At 41.4% G+C, this 21,976-nt stretch overlaps 1 protein-coding gene across 1 annotated transcript in view; it reads right to left on the reverse strand.

Moving 5' to 3' along the window:
* Window positions 1–21,976, reverse strand: part of LOC139755474 (organic cation transporter protein-like) — a 166,333-nt gene that overhangs the window by 33,231 nt on the left and 111,126 nt on the right. The window contains exons 5-6 of the mRNA XM_071673813.1: window positions 2,257–2,360; window positions 372–526 (exon numbers count right to left, since the gene is read on the reverse strand). Coding sequence (XP_071529914.1) covers window positions 372–526; window positions 2,257–2,360 — 259 coding nt within the window. The remainder of the gene's footprint in view (window positions 1–371; window positions 527–2,256; window positions 2,361–21,976) is intronic.

A 21,976-nucleotide genomic window follows, 5' to 3' on the forward strand; every position in this document is an offset into this window, starting at 1 on the left:
TCCCAGTCATACTGCATATTATATGATATACTGCTTGTTGGTCGTGAGTCAGGCGTGGAGCGAGCACTGCCAAGCGCCGAGGCAGCCAGCCACCTTACAGATGCTCCAGACACCACGACTGGCTCAGCTGCCACCTGCCTGTCGTGGGAGGGAAACAATACACTTTCTTTCCTCCAGTGCAGTACAAGGCTGGGACGGTCTGTCTTACCACGACTAGACTTAGGGGTCGGTGAGACTCACCACGGCAAAGCCTTTCTCTAGTCCACTTGGATGATCCAGACAAAACTGAACATTAGTCAACACATGAAGTTTCCTACCTTGTCGTTGTTCTAAGAACTGTATCAGACATAAGTATAAGCTGTTCTACTCACAAAGAATGAGGTTGGCCATGAAGTAGCCGGAGGCCACCGCAGTGATGATGCCCCTCATGAGGATGTATATGGTCAGTGTGGGCGAGACGGCGGCCACTAAGTTGCACACCATGGTCAGGAAGCCGCTCAACAGCGATGACCTCCTCCTGCCCAACCTGCAGCCAACACCAGTGTTACTAACACAACCTTCCTGCTCTCAACACCAGTGTTACTAACACACTCTTCCTGCTCTCAACACCAGTGTTACTAACACACTCTTCCTGCCGTCAACACTAGTGTTACTATCGTACCCCTCTTGCCGTCAACACCAAGTGTTACTAGAATTATGGAAACTTTCTCTTATATCGTCTTTTACTTTGTGTCCCATGAAGGTATGATGGTATTAATGCGTGGAGACGTGTTTCCTTAGCACCTGGGTATACCACTCTGTCCTAAGTGTGTGGTGAGTAACTGGCGTGTGACGTGGGTGTGAGTGTTGTTGTGCGTGATGGACATGTGACTCAGGTCTAAGTGTTGTGGTGAGTGACGGGTATGTGTCACAGGTCTGTGTGGTGCACTGAGTGACAGGTATATGATACTAAGCTTTGGACGGACGATGCGTGATGGGTTTTTACATTGGTTCTAGGGATGTGTTAACTGACATAGGCATGAAACATGACATCCATGATAGGGGCATGAAACATGACATCCCATGACACGGGCATGAAACATAACAGCTCACGATCAGGGTATGGAATATGACAGTCCATGACCAGGGGCATGAAACATGACATCCCATGATCAGGGGCATGAAACATGACATCCCATGACACGGGCATGAAACATGACAGTCCACGATCAGGGTATGGAACATGACAGTCCATGACCAGGGGCATGAAACATGACATCCCATGATCAGGGGCATGAAACATGACATCCCATGACACGGGCATGAAACATAACAGCCCACGATCAGGGTATGGAACATGACAGTCCATGACCAGGGGCATGAAACATGACATCCCATGACCAGGGGCATGAAACATGACATCCCATGATCAGGGGCATGCAACATGACATCCCATGACACGGGCATGAAACATGACAGTCCACGATCAGGGTATGGAACATGACAGCCTATAACAGGGTATGAAACATGACAGCCCATGACCAGGGCATGGAAAATGACAATCCATGACTGGGGTATGAAACATGACAGCCTATAACAGGGTATGAAACATGCAGCCCATATTTTTGCAAGCACTTACGTCTATTGGGTTTTAAGTTAGAGGATTATGTGAACTGAACCAAAGGATTATGAAGTACCGGCATTACCCAGGGTATGAAGTATAAACATTCAGTACACTGGAGAGGGAACAAAGCAACACCACAAGCCTGGTACAACTGTTCCTATACAGGTGAGCAACCAGAAAATCTAAACTTACGTTTATGATATTAGTAAATATCTGTCGCTGTTGTCAGCGATGTGTGCCAGCTCTGGCCAAATGTACAGGAAAGCCTCCACCTGTACAGACACGTGTATGTGTGTGATGAGTAGGCTGGTAGACCTCCACCTGTACAGACATGTGTATGTGTGTGATGAGTAGGCTGGTAGACCTCCACCTGTACAGACATGTGCATGTGTGTGATGAGTAGGCTGGTAGACCTCCACCTGTACAGACATGTGTATGTGTGTGATGAGTAGGCTGGTAGACCTCCACCTGTACAGACATGTGTATGTGTGTGATGAGTAGGCTGGTAGACCTCCACCTGCACAGACATGTACATGTGTGTGGTGAGTAGGCTGGTAGACCTCCACCTGTACAGACATGTGTATGTGTGTGATGAGTAGGCTGGTAGACCTCCACCTGTAAAGATTTATATAAACACATCTCAGTATAGTTACGCCTCAATCAGGTAGCCAAAAGCGAAGGATCCTATTAATTTCCCGAACTGCGATATGGCCTGTGTTGTCGAGTACAGCAGACGACGCTCACATACCAGGTCCCACTGTGGATACATATGTTAGCGTCACATGAAACATCTGGTTTCACAGTGGATGTATATGTTATGCTAGTGTCACATGAAACATCAGGTCCTACTATGGATAAATATGTTATGTTTGTGTCACATGAAACAACAGGTCACACAGTAAAAACATATGATACCCTTATGTCACATATCTTCCCAGGTCTTGCTGCAGCCGTATATTTGAATACGACCATATATACCAGGTCTGGACACACACACACACGATAGATCAGTGTGACCTGACACAGCAAGTCGTTCCATCTGTCTACCGTCACTATCTCATCTCTCAGTTCTCGTGACCCAGGTTTCCAGTCTCGGTCGTACAGAAGAGAAATGATCAACCTACGCCACAACAACTTATGACATATTCGTTGTATCTGGTGTGGATTACAATATGATATACACGGTTATGACAAGACGCCAAGCATTATATACATGCTGAGAGAATCTGGTGTGACACATTCATACATCTGGAGTTCCCTCACGACTGGCTCTCTCATTGCGCTGCTGTACCTCGTAAATATATAGTAAAGTGACGGCGTAGGATTCTGATAAAATAAAGTAATTCATTTCACTATGTGTATATATAATATCGATTAATTTACGGGTTTTCAATAGTAGCGACATCGCAGCCTCCATTTGAATTCTTTCTGATGGTTATTCAAATTTAATCAATAAGTAACAGCAATAAGAAGCATTATGTATCAAACTAAATGATTAAAGAATCATACGAAGTTCAACCTTTGTAAATATTAGATATGGTAAGACGGGGGGGTGAAGGTGGGGGGGAGTTGGGGGGGGGGGGGGGATGCTATCTTCTGTGTGGCGGGGTAGCGACAGAAATATTTGGATGAAGGCAAACAAATATGAATATGTACATGTGCATGTATGGATGTCTCTGTATGTATAAATTGCTATGTATATATATATATATATATATATATATATATATATATATATATATATATATATATATATATATATATATATATATATATATATATATATATATATTTACCTATCCCTGGGGATAGGGGATTAAGAATACTTCCCACGTATTCCCTGCGTGTCGTAGAAGGCGACTAAAAGGGGAGGGAGCGGGGGGCTGGAAATCCTCCCCTCTCGTTTTTTTTTTTCAATTTTCCAAAAGAAGGAACAGAGAATTGGGCCAGGTGAGGGTATTCCCTCAAAGGCCCAGTCCTCTGTTCTTAACGCTACCTCGCTAATGCGGGAAATGGCAATTAGTTTGAAAGAAAAAAAAGATATATATATATATATATATATATATATATCTTTTTCTTTCTTTTAAACTATTCACCATTTCCTGCGTTAGCGAGGTAGCATTAGGAACAGAGGACTGGGCCTTTTTTGGAATATCCTCACCTGGCCCCCTCTGTTCCCTCTTTTGGAAAATTAAAAAAAAACGAGAGGGGAGGATTTCCAGCCCCCCGCTCACTCCCCTTTTAGTCGCCTTCTACGACACGCAGGGAATACGTGGGAAGTATTCTTAATCCCCTATCCCCAGGGATTTATATATATATATATATATAAATATATATATATATATATATATATATATATATATATATATATATATATATATATATATATATATATATATATATATATATTGGCGTGAATGTTGGGGTGAAGAGGGTGGTGAGAGTAAGTGAGCTTGGGAAGGAGACTTGTGTGAGGAAGTACCAGGAGAAACTGAGTACAAAATGGAAAAAGGTGAGAACAATGGAAGTAAGGGGAGTGGGGGAGGAATGGGATGTATTTAGGGAATCAGTGATGGATTGCGCAAAAGATGCTTGTGGCATGAGAAGAGTGGGAGGTGGGTTGATTAGAAAGGGCAGTGAGTGGTGGGATGAAGAAGTAAGATTATTAGTGAAAGAGAAGAGAGAGGCATTTGGACAATTTTTGCAGGGAAAAAATGCAATTGAGTGGGAGATGTATAAAAGAAAGAGACAGGAGGTCAAGAGAAAGGTGCAAGAGGTGAAAAAGAGGGCAAATGAGAGTTGGGGTGAGAGAGTATCATTAAATTTTAGGGAGAATAAAAAGATGTTCTGGAAGGAGGTAAATAAAGTGCGTAAGACAAGGGAGCAAATGGGAACTTCAGTGAAGGGCGCAAATGGGGAGGTGATAACAAGTAGTGGTGATGTGAGAAGGAGATGGAGTGAGTATTTTGAAGGTTTGTTGAATGTGTTTGATGATAGAATGGCAGATATAGGGTGTTTTGGTCGATTTGGTGTGTAAAGTGAGAGGGTTAGGAAAAATGATTTGGTAAACAGAGAAGAGGTAGTAAAAGCTTTGCGGAAGATGAAAGCCGGCAAGGCAGCAGGTTTGGATGGTATTACAGTGGAATTTATTAAAAAAGGGGGTGACTGTATTCATTGACTGGTTGGTAAGGTTATTTAATGTATGTATGACTCATGGTGAGGTGCCTGAGGATTGGCGTAATGCGTGCATAGTGCCATTGTACAAAGGCAAAGGTGATAAGAGTGAGTGCTCAAATTACAGAGGCATAAGTTTGTTGAGTATTCCTTTTAAATCATATGGGAGGGTATTGATTGAGAGGGTGAAGGCATGTACAGATCATCAGATTGGGGAAGAGCAGTGTGGTTTCAGAAGTGGTAGAGGATGTGTGGATCAGGTGTTTGCTTTGAAGAATGTATGTGAGAAATACTTAGAAAAGCAAATGGATTTGTATGTAGCATTTATGGATCTGGAGAAGGCATATGATAGAGTTGATAGAGATGCTCTGTGGAAGGTATTAGGAATATATGGTGTGGGAGGCAAGTTGTTAGAAGCAGTGAAAAGTTTTTATCGAGGATGTAAGGCATTTGTACGTGTAGGAAGAGAGAAAAGTGATTGGTTCTCACTGAATGTAGGTTTGCGGCAGGGGTGTGTGATGTCTCCATGGTTGTTTAATTTGTTTATGGATGGGGTTGTTAGGGAGGTGAATGCAAGAGTTTTGGAAAGAGGGGCAAGTATGAAGTCTGTTGAGGATGAGAGAGCTTGGGAAGTGAGTCAGTTGTTGTTCGCTGATGATACAGCGCTGGTGGCTGATTCATGTGAGAAACTGCAGAAGCTGGTGACTGAGTTTGGTAAAGTGTGTGAAAGAAGAAAGTTAAGAGTAAATGTGAATAAGAGCAAGGTAATTAGGTACAATAGGGTTGAGGGTCAAGTCAATTGGGAGGTAAGTTTGAATGGAGAAAAACTGAAGGAAGTAAAGTGTTTTAGATATCTGGGAGTGGATCTGGCAGCGGATGGAACCATGGAAGCGGAAATGGATCATAGGGTGGGGGAGGGGGCGAAAATCCTGGGAGCCTTGAAGAATGTGTGGAAGTCGAGAACATTATCTCGGAAAGCAAAATTGGGTATGTTTGAAGGAATAGTGGTTCCAACAATGTTGTATGGTTGCGAGGCGTGGGTTATGGATAGAGTTGTGCGCAGGAGGATGTATGTGCTGGAAATGAGATGTTTGAGGACAATGTGTGGTGTGAGGTGGTTTGATCGAGTAAGTAACGTAAGGGTAAGAGAGATGTGTGGAAATAAAAAGAGCGTGCTTGAGAGAGCAGAAGAGGGTGTTTTGAAATGGTTTGGGCACATGGAGAGAATGAGTGAGGAAAGATTGACCAAGAGGATATATGTGTTGGAGGTGGAGGGAACGAGGAGAAGTGGGAGACCAAATTGGAGGTGGAAAGATGGAGTGAAAAAGATTTTGTTTGATCGGGGCCTGAACATGCAGGAGGGTGAAAGGAGGGCAAGGAATAGAGTGAATTGGATCGATGTGGTATACCGGGGTTGACGTGCTGTCAGTGAATTGAATCAGGGCATGTGAAGCGTCTGGGGTAAACCATAGAAAGCTGTGTAGTTATGTATATTTGCGTGTGTGGACGTATGTATATACATGTGTATGGGGGTGGGTTGGGCCATTTCTTTCGTCTGTTTCCTTGCGCTACCTCGCAAACGCGGGAGACAGTGACAAAGCAAAAAAAAAAAAAAAAAAAAATATATATATATATATATATATATATATATATATATATATATATATATATATATATATACATATATATATATATATATATATATATATATATATATATATATATATATATATATATATATATATATATATATATATATATATATATATATATATATATATATATATATACATACATACATATATATATATATATATATATATATATATATATATATATATATATATATATATATATATATATATATATATATATATATATATATACTTGCCCCTCTTTCCAAAACTCTTGCATTCACCTCCCTAACAACCCCAACCATAAACAAATTAAACAACCATGGAGACATCACACACCCCTGCCGCAAACCTAGATTCACTGAGAACCAATCACTTTCCTCTCTTCCTACACGTACACATGCCTTACATCCTCGATAAAAACTTTTCACTGCTTCTAACAACTTGCCTCCCACACCATATATTCTTAATACCTTCCACAGAGCATCTCTATCAACTCTATTATATGCCTTCTCCAGATCCATAAATGCTACAAACAAATCCATTTGCTTTTCTAAGTATTTCTCACATACATTCTTCAAAGCAAACACCTGATCCACACATCCTCTACCTCTATATATATATATATATATATATATATATATATATATATATATATATATATATATATATATATATATATATATATATATATATATATATATATATATATATATACATATATATATATATATATATGTATGTATATATATATATATATATATATATATATATATATATATATATATATATATATATATATATATATATATATATATATATATATATATATATATATATATATATATATATATATATATATATACATACATATATATATATATATATATATATATATATATATATATATATATATATATATATATATATATATATATATATATATATATATTTTCTTTTTTTCTTTTTTTATTTTTTTGCGTTGTCACTGTCTCCCGCGTTTGCGAGGTAGCGCAAGGAAACAGACGAAAGAAATGGCCCAACCCACCCCCACACACATGTATATACATACGTCCACACACGCAAATATACATACCTACACAGCTTTCCATGGTTTACCCCAGACGCTTCACATGCCTTGATTCAATCCACTGACAGCACGTCAACCCCGGTATACCATATCGCTCCAATTCACTCTATTCCTTGCCCTCCTTTCACCCTCCTGCATGTTCAGGCCCCGATCACACAAAATCTTTTTCACTCCATCTTTCCACCTCCAATTTGGTCTCCCTCTTCTCCTCGTTCCCTCCACCTCCGACACATATATTCTCTTGGTCAATCTTTCCTCACTCATTCTCTCCATGTGCCCGAACCATTTCAAAACACCCTCCGATGCTCTCTCAACAACGCTCTTTTTATTTCCACACATCTCTCTTACCCTTACGTTACTTACTCGATCAAACCACCTCACACCACATATTGTCCTCAAACATCTCATTTCCAGCACATCCATCCTCCTGCGCACAACTCTATCCATAGCCCACGCCTCGCAACCATACAACATTGTTGGAACCACTATTCCTTCAAACATACCCATTTTTGCTTTCCGAGATAATGTTCTCGACTTCCACACATTCTTCAAGGCTCCCAGAATTTTCGACCCCTCCCCCACCATATGATCCACTTCCGCTTCCATGGTTCCATCCGCTGCCAGATCCACTCCCAGATATCTAAAACACTTTACTTTCTTCAGTTTTTCTCCATTCAAACTTACCTCCCAATTCACTTGACCCTCAACCCTACTGTACCTAATAATCTTGCTCTTATTCACATTTACTCTTAACTTTCTTCTTGCACACACTTTACCAAACTCAGTCACCAGCTTCAGTAGTTTCTCACATGAATCAGCCACCAGCGCTGTATCATCAGCGAACAACAACTAATCAGCCACCAGCGCTGTATCATCAGCGAACAACAACTGACTCACTTCCCAAGCTCTCTCATCCCCAACAGACTTCATACTTGCCCCTCTTTCCAAAACTCTTGCATTTACCTTCCTAACAACCCCATCCATAAACAAATTAAACAACCATGGAAACATTACACACCCCTGCCGCAAACCTACATTCACTGAGAAACCAATCACTTTCCTCTCTTCCTACACGTACACATGCCTTACATCCTCGATAAAAACTTTTCACAGCTTCTAACAACTTGCCTCCCACACCATATATTCTTAATACCTTCCACAGAGCATCTCTATCAACTCTATCATATGCCTTCTCCAGATCCATAAATGCTACATACAAATCCATTTGCTTTTCTAAGTATTTCTCAAATACATTCTTCAAAGCAAACTCCTGATCCACACATCCTCTAACACTTCTGAAACCACATATATATATATATATATATATATATATATATATATATATATATATATATATATATATATATATATATATATGTATATATATATATATATATATATATATATATATATATATATATATATATATATATATATATATATATATATATATAGTGAGTGGTGGGATGAAGAGGTAAGATTATTAGTGAAAGAGAAGAGAGAGGCATTTGGACAATTTTTGCAGGGAAAAAATGCAAATGAGTGGGAGAGGTATAAAAGAAAGAAGCAGGAGGTCAAGAGAAAGGTGCAAGAGGTGAAAAAGAGGGGAAATGAGAGTTGGGGTGAGAGAGTATCATTAAATTTCAGGGAGAATAAAAAGATGTTCTGGAAGGAGGTAAATAAAGTGCGTGGGACAAGGGAGCAAATGGGAACTTCAGTGAAGGGGGCTAATGGGGAGGTGAAAACAAGTAGTGGTGATGTGAGAAGGAGATGGAGCTAGTATTTTGAAGGTTTGTTGAATGTGTTTGATGATAGAGTGGCAGATATAGGGTGTTTTGGTCGAGGTGGTGTGCAAAGTGAGAGGGTTAGGGAAAATGATTTGGTAAATAGAGAAGAGGTAGTAAAAGCTTTACGGAAGATGAAAGCCGGCAAGGCAGGAGGTTTGGATGGTATTGCAGTGGAATTTATTAAAAAAGTGGGTGACTGTCTTGTTGACTGGTTGGTAAGGTTATTTAATGTATGTATGATTCATGGTGAGGTGCCTGAGGATTAGCGGAGTGCATGCATAGTGCCATTGTACAAAGGCCAAGGGGATAAGAGTGAGTGCTCAAATTACAGATGTATAAGTTTGTTGAGTATTCCTGGTAAATTATATGGGAGGGTATTGATTGAGAGGGTGAAGGCATGTACAGAGCATCAGACTGGGGAAGAGCAGTGTGGTTTCTGAAGAGAGGAAAGTGATTGGTTCTCAATGAATGTAGGTTTGCGGCAGGGGTGTGTGATGTCTCCATGGTTGTTTAATTTGTTTATGGATGGGGTTGTTAGGGAGGTGAATGCAAGAGTTTTGGAAAGAGGGGCAAGTATGCAGTCTGTTGTGGATGAGAGAGCTTGGGAAGTGAGTCAGTTGTTGTTCGCTGATGATACAGCGCTGGTGGCTGATTCATGTGAGAAACTGCAGAAGCTGGTGACTGAGTTTGGTAAAGTGTGTGAAAGAAGAAAGTTAAGAGTAAATGTGAATAAGAGCAAGGTTATTAGGTACATTAAGGTTTAGGGGCAAATGAATTGGGAGATAAGTTTGAATGGAGAAAAACTGGAGGAAGTAAAGTGTTTTAGATATCTGGGAGTGGATCTGGCAGCGGATGGAACCATGGAAGTGGAAGTGAATCATAGGTTTGGGGAGGGGGCGAAAATTCTGGGGGCATTGAAGAATGTTTGGAAGTCGAGAACATTATCTTGGAAAGCCAAAATGGGTATGTTTGAAGGAATAGTGGTTCCAACAATGTTGTATGGTTGCGAGGCGTGGGCTATGGATAGAATTGTGCGCAGGAGGGTGGATGTGCTGGAAATTAGAGGTTTGAGGACAATATTTGGTGTAAGGTGATTTGATCGAGTAAGTAATGTAAGGGTAAGAGAGATGTGTGGAAATAAATGTGTGGAAATGTGTGGTTGAGAGATCGGAAGAGGGTGTTTTGAAATGGTTTGGTCACATGGAGAGAATGAGTGAGGAAAGATTGGCAAAGAGGATATATGTGTCAGAGGTGGAGGGAACGAGGAGAAGTGGGAGACCAAATTTTAAGTGGAAAGATGGAATGAAAAAGATTTTGAGTGATCGGGGCCTGAACATGCAGGAGGGTGAAAGGCGTGCAAGGAATAGAGTGAATTGGAACGATTCGGTATACCGGGGTCGACGTGCTGTCAATGGAATGAACCTGGGCATGTGAAGCGTCTGGGGTAAACCATGGAAAGTTGTGTGGGGCCCTGATGTGGAAAGGGAGCTGTGGTTTCGGTGCATTATTACATGACAGCTTGAGACTGAGTGTGAACGAATGGGGCCTTTGGTGTCTTTTCCTAGCGCTACCTCGCTCACATGAGGGGGGAGGGGATTATTATTCCATGTGTGGCGGGCTGGCGATGGGAACAAATAGAGGCAGACAGTATGAATTATGTACATGTGTATATATGTATATGTCTGTGTGTGTATATATATGTGTGCACTGAGATGCATAGGTATGGATATTTGCGTGTGTGGACGTGTATGTATATACATGTGTATGTGGGCGGGTTGGGCCATTCTTTTGTCTGTTTCCTTGCGCTACCTCGCTAACGCGGGAGACAGCGACAAAGCAAAATAAATAAATAAATAAATAAATAAATAAATAAATATATATATATATATATATATATATATATATATATATATATATATATATATATATATATATATATATATATATATATATATATATATGTATCCCTGGGGATAGTGGAGAAAGAATACTTCCCACGCATTCCTCTCTTGTCGTAGAAGGCGACTAAAGGGGACGGGAACGGAGGGCTGGAAACCCTCCCCTCAATGTATTTTAACTTTCTAAAAGGGGAAACAGAAGTAGGAGTCTCGCGAGGAGTGCTCATCCTCCTCGAAGGCTCCGATTGGGGTGTCTAAATGTGTGTGGATGTAACCAAGATGAGAAAAAAGGAGAGAGAGGTAGTATGTTTGAGGAAAAGAGCCTGGATGTTTTGGCTCTTAGTGAAACAGAGCTCAAGGGTAAAGGGGAAGAGTGATTTGGAATGTCTTGGGAGTAAAGCCAGGGGTTAGTGGGAGGAGAAGATCGAGGGAAGGAGTAGCACTACTCCTGCAACAGGAGTGGTGGGACTATATGATGGAGTGTAAGAAAGTAAACTTTAGATTGAGATGGGTAAAACTGAAAGTGGTTGGAGAGAGATGGGTGATTATTGGTGCATATGCACCTGGGCATGAGAAAAAAAGATCTTCAGAGGTAAGCGTTTTGGGAGCAGCTGAGTGAGTGTGTTATTAGTTTTGATGCCCGAGACCGGGTTACAGTGATGGGTGATTTGAATGCAAAGGTGAGTAATGTGGCAGTTGAGGGAATAATCGATGTACATAGGGTGTTCAGTGTTGTAAATGGAAATGGTGAAGAGCTTGTAGTTTTATGTGCTGAAAAAGGACTGGTGATTGGGAATACCTGGTTTAAAAAGAGAGATATACATAAGTATACATATATACGTAGGAGAGATGGCCAGGGAGCGTTCTTGGATTACGTGTTAATTGATAGGCGCGCGAAAGAGAGACTTTTGAATGTTAATGTGCTGAGAGGTGCAACTGGAGGGATGTCTGACCATTATCTAGTGGAGTCGAAGGTGAAGATTTGTAGAGGTTTTCAGAAAGGAAGAGAGAATGTTGGGGTGAAAAGAGTGGTGAGAGCAAGCGACCTTAAGAAAGAGACTTGTGTGAGGAAGTACGAGTAGAGACTGAGTACAGAATGGAAAAAGGTGAGAACAAAGGACGTAAGGGGAGTGGGGGAGGAATGGGATGTATTTAGGGAAGCAGTGATGGTTTGCGCAAAAGATGCTAGTAACATGAGAAGCGTCGAAGGTGGGCAGATTAGAAAGGGTAGTGAGTGGTGGGATAAAGAAGTAAGAGTATTAGTGAAAGAGAAGAGAGACAAGCATTTGGACGCTTTTTGCAGGGAAATAATGCAAATGAGCGGGAAATGTATGAAAGAAAAAGGCAAGAGGTCAAGAAAAAGGTGCAAGAGGTGAAATAGAGTGCAAATGAGAGTTGGGGTGAGAGAGTATCATTAAATCTTAGGGAGAATAAAATGATGTTTTGGAAGGAGGTAAATAGAGTGCGTAAGACAAGGGAAGAAATGGGAACTTCAGTGAAAGAGGCTAATGGGGAGGTGATAACAAGTAGTGGTGATGTGAGAAGGAGATGGAGCTAGTATTTTGAAGAATTTTGTTTAATGTGTTTGGTGATAGAGTTGCAGGTATAGGGTGTTTTGGTCGAGGTAGTGTGCAAAATGAGAGGGTTAGGGAAAAAGACTTGGTAATCAGAGAAGAAGTAGTAAAAGCTTTGCGGAAGATGAAAGCCGGTAAGGCAGCTGGTTTGAATGGTATTGCAGTGGAATGTATTAAAAAACGGGGTGACTGTATAGTTCACATGTTGGTAAGGCTATTTAATGTATGTATTACTCATGGTGAGGTGCCTGAGGACTGGCGGAATGCTTGCATAGTGCCATTGTACAAAGGTAAAGGGGATAAAAGTGAGTGCTCAAATTACAGAGGTATAAGTTTATTGAGTATTCCTGGTAACTTATATGGGAGGGTATTGATTGAGAGGGTGAAGGCATGTACAGAGCATCAGATTGGGAAGAGCAGTGTGGTTTCAGAAGTGATAGAGAATGTGTGGATCGGGTGTTTTCTTTGAAGAATGTATGTGAGAAATACTTAGAAAAGCAAACGGATTTGTAAATAGCATTTATGGATCTGGAGAAGGCATATGATAGAGTTGATAGAGATGGTCTGTGGAAGGTATTAAGAATATATAGTGTGGGGGGAAAGGTGTTAGAAGCAGTGAAAAGTTTTTATCGAGGATGTAAGGCATTTGTACGTGTAGGAAGAGAGGAAAGTGATTGGTTCTCAGTGAATATAGGTTTGCAGCAGGGGTATGTGATGTCTCCATGGTTGTTTAATTTTTTTATGGATGTGGTTGGTAGGGAGGTGAATGCAAGAGTTTTGGAAGGAGGGGCAAGTATGCAGTCTGTTGTGGATGAGAGAGCTTGGGAAGTGAGTCAGTTGTTGTTCGCTGATGATACAGCGCTGGTGGATGATTCATGTGAGAAACTGCAGAAGCTGGTGAGTGAGTTTGGTAAAGTGTGTGAAAGGAGAAAGCTGAGAGTAAATGTGAATAAGAGCAAGGTTATTAGGTACAGTAGGGCTGAGGGTCAAGTGAAGTTGGAGGTAAGTTTGAAGGGAGAAAAACTGGAGGAAGTGAAGTGTTTTAGATATCTGGGAGTGGATTTGGCATCGGATGGAACCAAGAAAGCGGAAGTGAATCATATGGTGGGGGAGGCTGCGAAAGTTCTGGCAGCGTTGAAGAATGTGTGGAAGTCGAGAAAGTTATCTCGGAAATTAAAAATGGGTATGTTTGAAGGAACAGCGGTTACAACAATGATATATGTTTGCGAGGCGTGGGCTATGAATGGCGCTGTGGGCAGGACGGTGGATGTGCTGTAAATGAGATGTTTGAGGACAATATGTTGTGTGATGTGGTTTGATCGAGTAAGTAATAATAGGGTAAGAGAGATTTGTGGTAATAAAAAGAGTGTGATAAGAGAGCAGAAGAGGGTGTTTTGAAATGGTTTGGTCACATGGAGAGAATGATTGAGGAATGATTGACTAGGAGGATATATATGTCAGAGGTAGAGGGAACGAAGCGAAGTGGGAGACCATATTAGAGGTGATAAAATGGAGTGAAAAAGATTTTGAGTGATCGGGACTTGAACACGCAGGAGGGTGAAAGGCGTGCAAGGAATAGAGTGAATTGGAACGATATGGTATACCGGAGTCAGCATGCTGTCAATGTGTTGAACCAGGGCATGTGAAGCGTCTGGGGTAAACCATGGAAAGTTGTGTGGGGCCTGGATGTGGAAACGGAGCTGTGGTTTCGATGCACTATTACATGACAGATAGAGACTGAGTGTGAACGAATGTGGCCTTTTTTGTCTTTTCCTAGCGCTACCTCGCGCATATGTGGGGGGAGGGGGTTGTTATTTCATGTGTGGCGTGGTGGTGATGGGAATGAGTAAAGGCAGACAGCATGAATTACGTGCATGTGTATTTATGTATATATCTGTGTGTGTATTTATATGTGTACGTTGAGATGTATAGGTATGTATATATGCGTGTGTGGACGTGTATGTATATACATGTGTATGTGTGTGGGTTTGGCCATTCTTTCGTCTGTTTCCTTGCTCTACCTCGCTAACGCGGGAGACAGCGACAAAGCAAAAAAGAAATAAATAATATATTTCATACTATTCGCAATTCCCGCGTTAGCGAGGTAGCGTTAAGAACAAAGGACTGGGCCTTTGAGGGAATATCCTCATCTGGCCCCCTTCTCTGTTCCTTCTTTGGGAAAAAAGAAAAAAAAAGAAGAACGTGGTTGAGAGAGCAGAAAGGGTGTTTTGATATGGTTTGGGAACATGGAGAGAATGAGTGAGGAAAGATTGACCAAGAGGATATATGTGTCGGAGGTGGAGGGAACGAAGAGAAGTGGGAGACCAAATTGGAGGTGGAAACATGGAGTGAAAAAGATTTTGTGTGATCGGGGCCTGAACATGCAGGGGGGTGAAAGGCGGAAAAGGAATAGAGTGAATTGGATCGGTGTGGTATACCGGGGTCGACGTGCTGTCAATGGATTGAATCAGGGCATGTGAAGCGTCTGGGGTAAACCATGAAAAGTTGTGTGGGGACTGGATGTGGAAAGGGAGCTGTGGTTTCGGGCATTATTGCATGACAGCTAGAGACTGAGTGTGAACGAATGGGGCCTCTGTTGTCTTTTCCCCGCGCTACCTCGCACACATGAGGGGGGAGGGGGATGTTATTCCATGTGTGGCGAGGTGGCGAAATGAATGAATAAAGGCAGACAGTGTGAATTTTGTGCATGTGTATATATGTATATGTCTGTGTGTGTATATATATGTGTACATTGAGATGTATGGGTATGTATATTTGCGTGTGTGGACGTGTATGTACATACATGTGTATGGGGATGGGTTGGGCCATTTGTTTCGTCTGTTTCCTTGCGTTACCTCGCAAACACGGGAGACAGCAACAAAGCAAAAAATAAAAAAAAATAACATATATATATATATATATATATATATATATATATATATATTGCAGGGAAAAAATGCAATTGAGTGGGAGAAGTATAAAAGAAAGAGACAGGAGGTCAAGAGAAAGGTGCAAGAGGTGAAAAAAAGGGCAAATGAGAGTTGGGGTGAGAGACTATCAGTAAATTTTAGGGAGAATAAAAAGATGTTCTGGAAGGAGGTAAATAGGGTGCGTAAGACAAGGGAGCAAATGGGAACTTCAGTGAAGGGCGCAAATGGGGAGGTGATAACAAGTAGCGGTGATGTGAGAAGGAGATGGAATGAGTATTTTGAAGGTTTGTTGAATGTGTCTGATGACAGAGTGGCAGATATAGGGTGTTTTGGTCGAGGTGGTGTGCAAAGTGAGAGGGTTAGGGAAAATGATTTGGTAAACAGAGAAGAGGTAGTAAAAGCTTTGCGGAAGATGAAAGCCGGCAAGGCAGCAGGTTTGGATGGTATTGCAGTGGAATTTATTAAAAAAGGGGGTGACTGTATTGTTGACTGGTTGGTAAGGTTATTTAATGTATGTATGACTCATGGTGAGGTGCCTGAGGATTGGCGGAATGCGTGCATAGTGCCATTGTACAAAGGCAAAGGGGATAAGAGTGAGTGCTCAAATTACAGAGGTATAAGTTTGTTGAGTATTCCTGGTAAATTATATGGGAGGGTATTGATCGAGAGGGTGAAGGCATGTACAGAGCATCAGATTGGGGAGGAGCAGTGCGGTTTCAGAAGTGGTAGAGGATGTGTGGATCAGGTGTTTGCTTTGAAGAATGTATGTGAGAAATACTTAGAAAAGCAAATGGATTTGTATGTAGCATTTATGGATCTGGAGAAGGCATATGATAGAGTTGATAGAGATGCTCTGTGGAAGGTATTAAGAATATATGGTGTGGGAGGCAAGTTGTTAGAAGCAGTGAAAAGTTTTTATCGAGGATGTAAGGCATGTGTACGTGTAGGAAGAGAGGAAAGTGATTGGTTCTCAGTGAATGTAGGTTTGCGGCAGGGGTGTGTGATGTCTCCATGGTTGTTTAATTTGTTTATGGATGGGGTTGTAAGGGAGGTAAATGCAAGAGTCCTGGAAAGAGGGGCAAGTATGAAGTCTGTTGGGGATGAGAGAGCTTGGGAAGTGAGTCAGTTGTTGTTCGCTGATGATACAGCGCTGGTGGCTGATTCATGTGAGAAACTGCAGAAGCTGGTGACTGAGTTTGGTAAAGTGTGTGGAAGAAGAAAGTTGAGAGTAAATGTGAATAAGAGCAAGGTTATTAGGTACAGTAGGGGTGAGGGTCAAGTCAATTGGGAGGTGAGTTTGAATGGAGAAAAACTGGAGGAAGTGAAGTGTTTTAGATATCTGGGAGTGGATCTGTCAGCGGATGGAACCATGGAAGCGGAAGTGGATCATAGGGTGGGGGAGGGGGCGAAAATTTTGGGAGCCTTGAAAAATGTGTGGAAGTCGAGAACATTATCTCGGAAAGCGAAAATGGGTATGTTTGAGGGAATAGTGGTTCCAACAATGTTGTATGGTTGCGAGGCGTGGGCTATGGATAGAGATGTGCGCAGGAGGATGGATGTGCTGGAAATGAGATGTTTGAGGACAATGTGTGGTGTGAGGTGGTTTGATCGAGTAAGTAACGTAAGGGTAAGAGAGATGTGTGGAAATAAAAAGAGCGTGGTTGAGAGAGCAGAGGAGGGTGTTTTGAAATGGTTTGGGCACATGGAGAGAATGAGTGAGGAGAGATTGACCAAGAGGATATATGTGTCGGAGGTGGAGGGAACGAGGAGAAGAGGGAGACCAAATTGGAGGTGGAAAGATGGAGTGAAAAAGATTTTGTGTGATCGGGGCCTGAACATGCAGGAGGGTGAAAGGAGGGCAAGGAATAGAGTGAATTGGAGTCATGTGGTATACAGGGGTTGACGTGCTGTCAGTGGATTGAATCAAGGCATGTGAAGCGTCTGGGGTAAACCATGGAAAGCTGTGTAGGTATGTATATTTGCGTGTGTGGACGTGTGTATGTACATGTGTATGGGGGGGGGGGGTTGGGCCACTTCTTTCGTCTGTTTCCTTGCGCTACCTCGCAAACGCGGGAGACAGCGACAAATTATAAAAAAAAAAAAAAAAAAAATATATATATATATATATATATATATATATATATATATATATATATATATATACGTTGTGATGTATAGGTATGTATATGTACGTGTTTGGACGTGTATGTATATACATGTGTATGTGGGTGGGTTGGGTCATTCTTTCGTCTGTTACCTTGCGGTACCTCGCTAACGCGGGAGACAGCGACAAAGTATGATGTATATATATATATATATATATATATATATATATATATATATATATATATATATATATATATATACATATATTATCCCTGGGGATAGGGGAGAAAGAATACTTCTCACGTATCCCTGCGTGTCGTAGAAGGCGACTAAAAGGGGAGGGAGCGGGGGGCTTGAAATCCTCCCCTCTCTTTTTTTTTTTTTTTTTCTAATTTTCCAAAAGAAATAACAGAGAAGAGGGCCAGGTAGGGTTATTCCCTCAAAGGCCCAGTCCTCTGTTCTTAACGCTACCTCGCTACTGCGGGAAATGGCGAGTAGTTTGAAAGAAAAGAAAGATATGTATATATATATATATATATATATATATATATATATATATATATATATATATATATATATATATATATATATATATATATATATATATATGCATATATATATATATATATATATATATATATATATATATATATATATATATATATATATATAAATATATATATATATTTTTATTATACTTTGTCGCTGTCTCCCGCGTTTGCGAGGTAGCGCAAGGAAACAGACGAAAGAAATGGCCCAACCCCCCCCCCCATACTCATGTATATACATACGTCCACACACGCAAATATACATACCTACACAGCTTTCCATGGTTTACCCCAGACGCTTCACATGCCCTGCTTCAATCCACTGACAGCACGTCAACCCCGGTATACCACATCGCTCCAATTCACTCTATTCCTTGCCCTCCTTTCACCCTCCTGCATGCTCAGGCCCCGATCACACAAAATCTTTTTCACTCCATCTTTCCACCTCCAATTTGGTCTCCCTCTTCTCCTTGTTCCCTCCACCTCCGACACATATATCCTCTTGGTCAATCTTTCCTCACTCATCCTCTCCATGTGCCCAAACCACTTCAAAACACCCTCTTCTGCTCTCTCAACCACGCTCTTTTTATTTCCACACATCTCTCTTACCCTTACGTTACTCACTCGATCAAACCACCTCACACCACACATTGTCCTCAAACATCTCATTTCCAGCACATCCATCCTCCTGCGCACAACTCTATCCATAGCCCACGCCTCGCAACCATACAACATTGTTGGAACCACTATTCCTTCAAACATACCCATTTTTGCTTTCCGAGATAATGTTCTCGACTTCCACACATTCTTCAAGGCCCCCAGGATTTTCGCCCCCTCCCCCACCCTATGATCCACTTCCGCTTCCATGGTTCCATCCGCTGCCAGATCCACTCCCAGATATCTAAAATACTTCACTTCCTCCAGTTTTTCTCCATTCAAACTCACCTCCCAATTGACTTGACCCTCAACCCTACTGTACCTAATAACCTTGCTCTTATTCACATTTACTCTTAACTTTCTTCTTCCACACACTTTTCCAAACTCAGTCACCAGGTTCTGCAGTTTCTCACATGAATCAGCCACCAGCGCTGTATCATCAGCGAACAACAACTGACTCACTTCCCAAGCTCTCTCATCCCCAACAGACTTCATACTTGCCCCTCTTTCCAAAACTCTTGCATTTACCTCCCTAACAACCCCATCCATAAACAAATTAAACAACCATGGAGACATCACACACCCCTGCCGCAAACCTACATTCACTGAGAACCAGTCACTTTCCTCTCTTCCTACACGTACACATGCCTTACATCCTCGATAAAATCTTTTCACTGCTTCTAACAACTTTCCTCCCACACCATATATTCTTAATACCTTCCACAGAGCATCTCTATCAACTCTATCATATGCCTTCTTCAGATCCATCAATGCTACATACAAATCCATTTGCTTTTCTAAGTATTTCTCACATACATTCTTCAAAGCAAACACCTGATCCACACATCCTCTACCACTTCTGAAACCACACTGCTCTTCCCCAATCTGATGCTCTGTACATGCTTTCACCCTCTCAATCAATACCCTCCCATATAATTTACCAGGAATACTCAACAAACTTATACCTCTGTAATTTGAGCACTCACCCTTATCCCCTTTGCCTTTGTACAATGGCACTATGCACGCATTCCGCCAATCCTCAGGCACCTCACCATGAGTCATACATACATTAAATAACCTTACCAACCAGTCAACAATACAGTCACCCCCTTTTTTAATAAATTCCACTGCAATACCATCCAAACCTGCTGCCTTGCCGGCTTTCATCTTCCGCAAAGCTTTCACTACCTCTTCTCTGTTTACCAAATCATTTTCCCTAACCCTCTCACTTTGCACATATATATATATATATATATATATATATATATATATATATATATATATATATATAGTTTTTATATATATATATATATAACTATATATATAGTTTTTTCTTTATTTTGTTTTGTCGCCGTCTCCCGCGTTAGCGAGGTAGTGCAAGGAAACAGACGAAAGAATGGACCAACCCACCCACATACACATGTATATACATACACGTCCACACACGCAAATATACATACCTATACATCTCAATGTAAACATATATATACACACACACAGACGTATAGATATATACACATGTACACAATTCATACTGTCTGCCTTTATTTATTCCCATCGCCTCCCCACCACACATGGATTAACAACCCCCTCCCCCCTCATGTGTGCGAGGTAGCGCTAGGAAGAGACAACAAAGGCCCTATTCGTTCACAGTCAGTCTCTATCTGTCATGTAGTAATGCACCGAAACCACAGCTCCCTTTCCACATCCAGACCCCACACAACTTTCCATGGTTCACACCAGACGCTTCACATGCCCTGGATCAATCCATTTACAGCACGTCGACCCCGGTGTACCACATCGTTCCAATTTACTTTATTCCTTCCACGCCTTTCACCCTCCTGCATGTTCAGGTTCCGATCACTCAAAATTTTTTTCACTACATCTTTCACCTCCAATATGGTCTCCCACTTCTCCTCGTTTCCTCCACCTCTGATACATATATCCTCTTGGTCATTCTTTCCTTACTCATTCTCTCCATGTGACCAAAGCATTTCAGAACACCCTCTTCTGCTCACTCAACCACACTTTTTATTTCCACACATCTCTCTTACCACCCTTACATTATTTACTCGATCAAACCACCTCACACCACTTATTGCACTCAAACATCTCATTTCCAGCACATCCACCTCACACGACATATTGTACTCAAACATCTCATTTCCAGCACATCCACCTCACACCACATATTGTACTCAAACATCTCATTTCCAGCACATCCACCTCACACCACATATTGTACTCAAACATCTCATTTCCAGCACATGCAACCACCTGCGCACAACTCTACAACGCAACCATACAACATTGTTGGAACCACTATTCCTTCAAACATCCCCATTTTTGCTTTCCGAGATAATGTTCTCGACTTCCACACATTCTTCAAGGCTCCCAGAATTCCCCCACCCCCACCCTATGATTCACTTCCGCTTCCGTGGTTCCTTCCGCTGCCATATCCACTCCCAGATATCTAAAACACTTTACTTCCTCCAGTTTCTCTCCATTCAAACTTACCTCCCAGTTGACTTGACCCTCAACCCTACTGTACCGAATAACCTTGCTCTTATTCACATTTACGCTTAACTTTCTTCTTTCACCCAATTTACCAAACTCAGTCACCAGCTTCTGCAGTGTCTCACATGAATCAGCCACCAGCGCTGTATCATCAGCGAACAACAACTGACTCACTTCCCAAGCTCTCTCATCCCCAACAGACTGCATACTTGCCCCTCTTTCCAAAACTCTTGCATTCACCTCCCTAACAACCCCATCCATAAACAAATTAAACAACCATGGAGACATCACACACCCCAGCCGCAAACCTACATTCACTGAGAAGCAATCACTTTCCTCTCTTCCTACACGTGTAGTACACATGCCTTACATCCTCGATGAAATCTTTTCACTGCTTCCAACAACTTGCCTCCCACACCATATATCCTTAGTACCTTCCACAGAGTATCTCTATCAAC

Source organism: Panulirus ornatus, chromosome 19 (genome assembly GCF_036320965.1).
Source record: "Panulirus ornatus isolate Po-2019 chromosome 19, ASM3632096v1, whole genome shotgun sequence".
Lineage (NCBI taxonomy): Eukaryota > Metazoa > Arthropoda > Malacostraca > Decapoda > Palinuridae > Panulirus > Panulirus ornatus.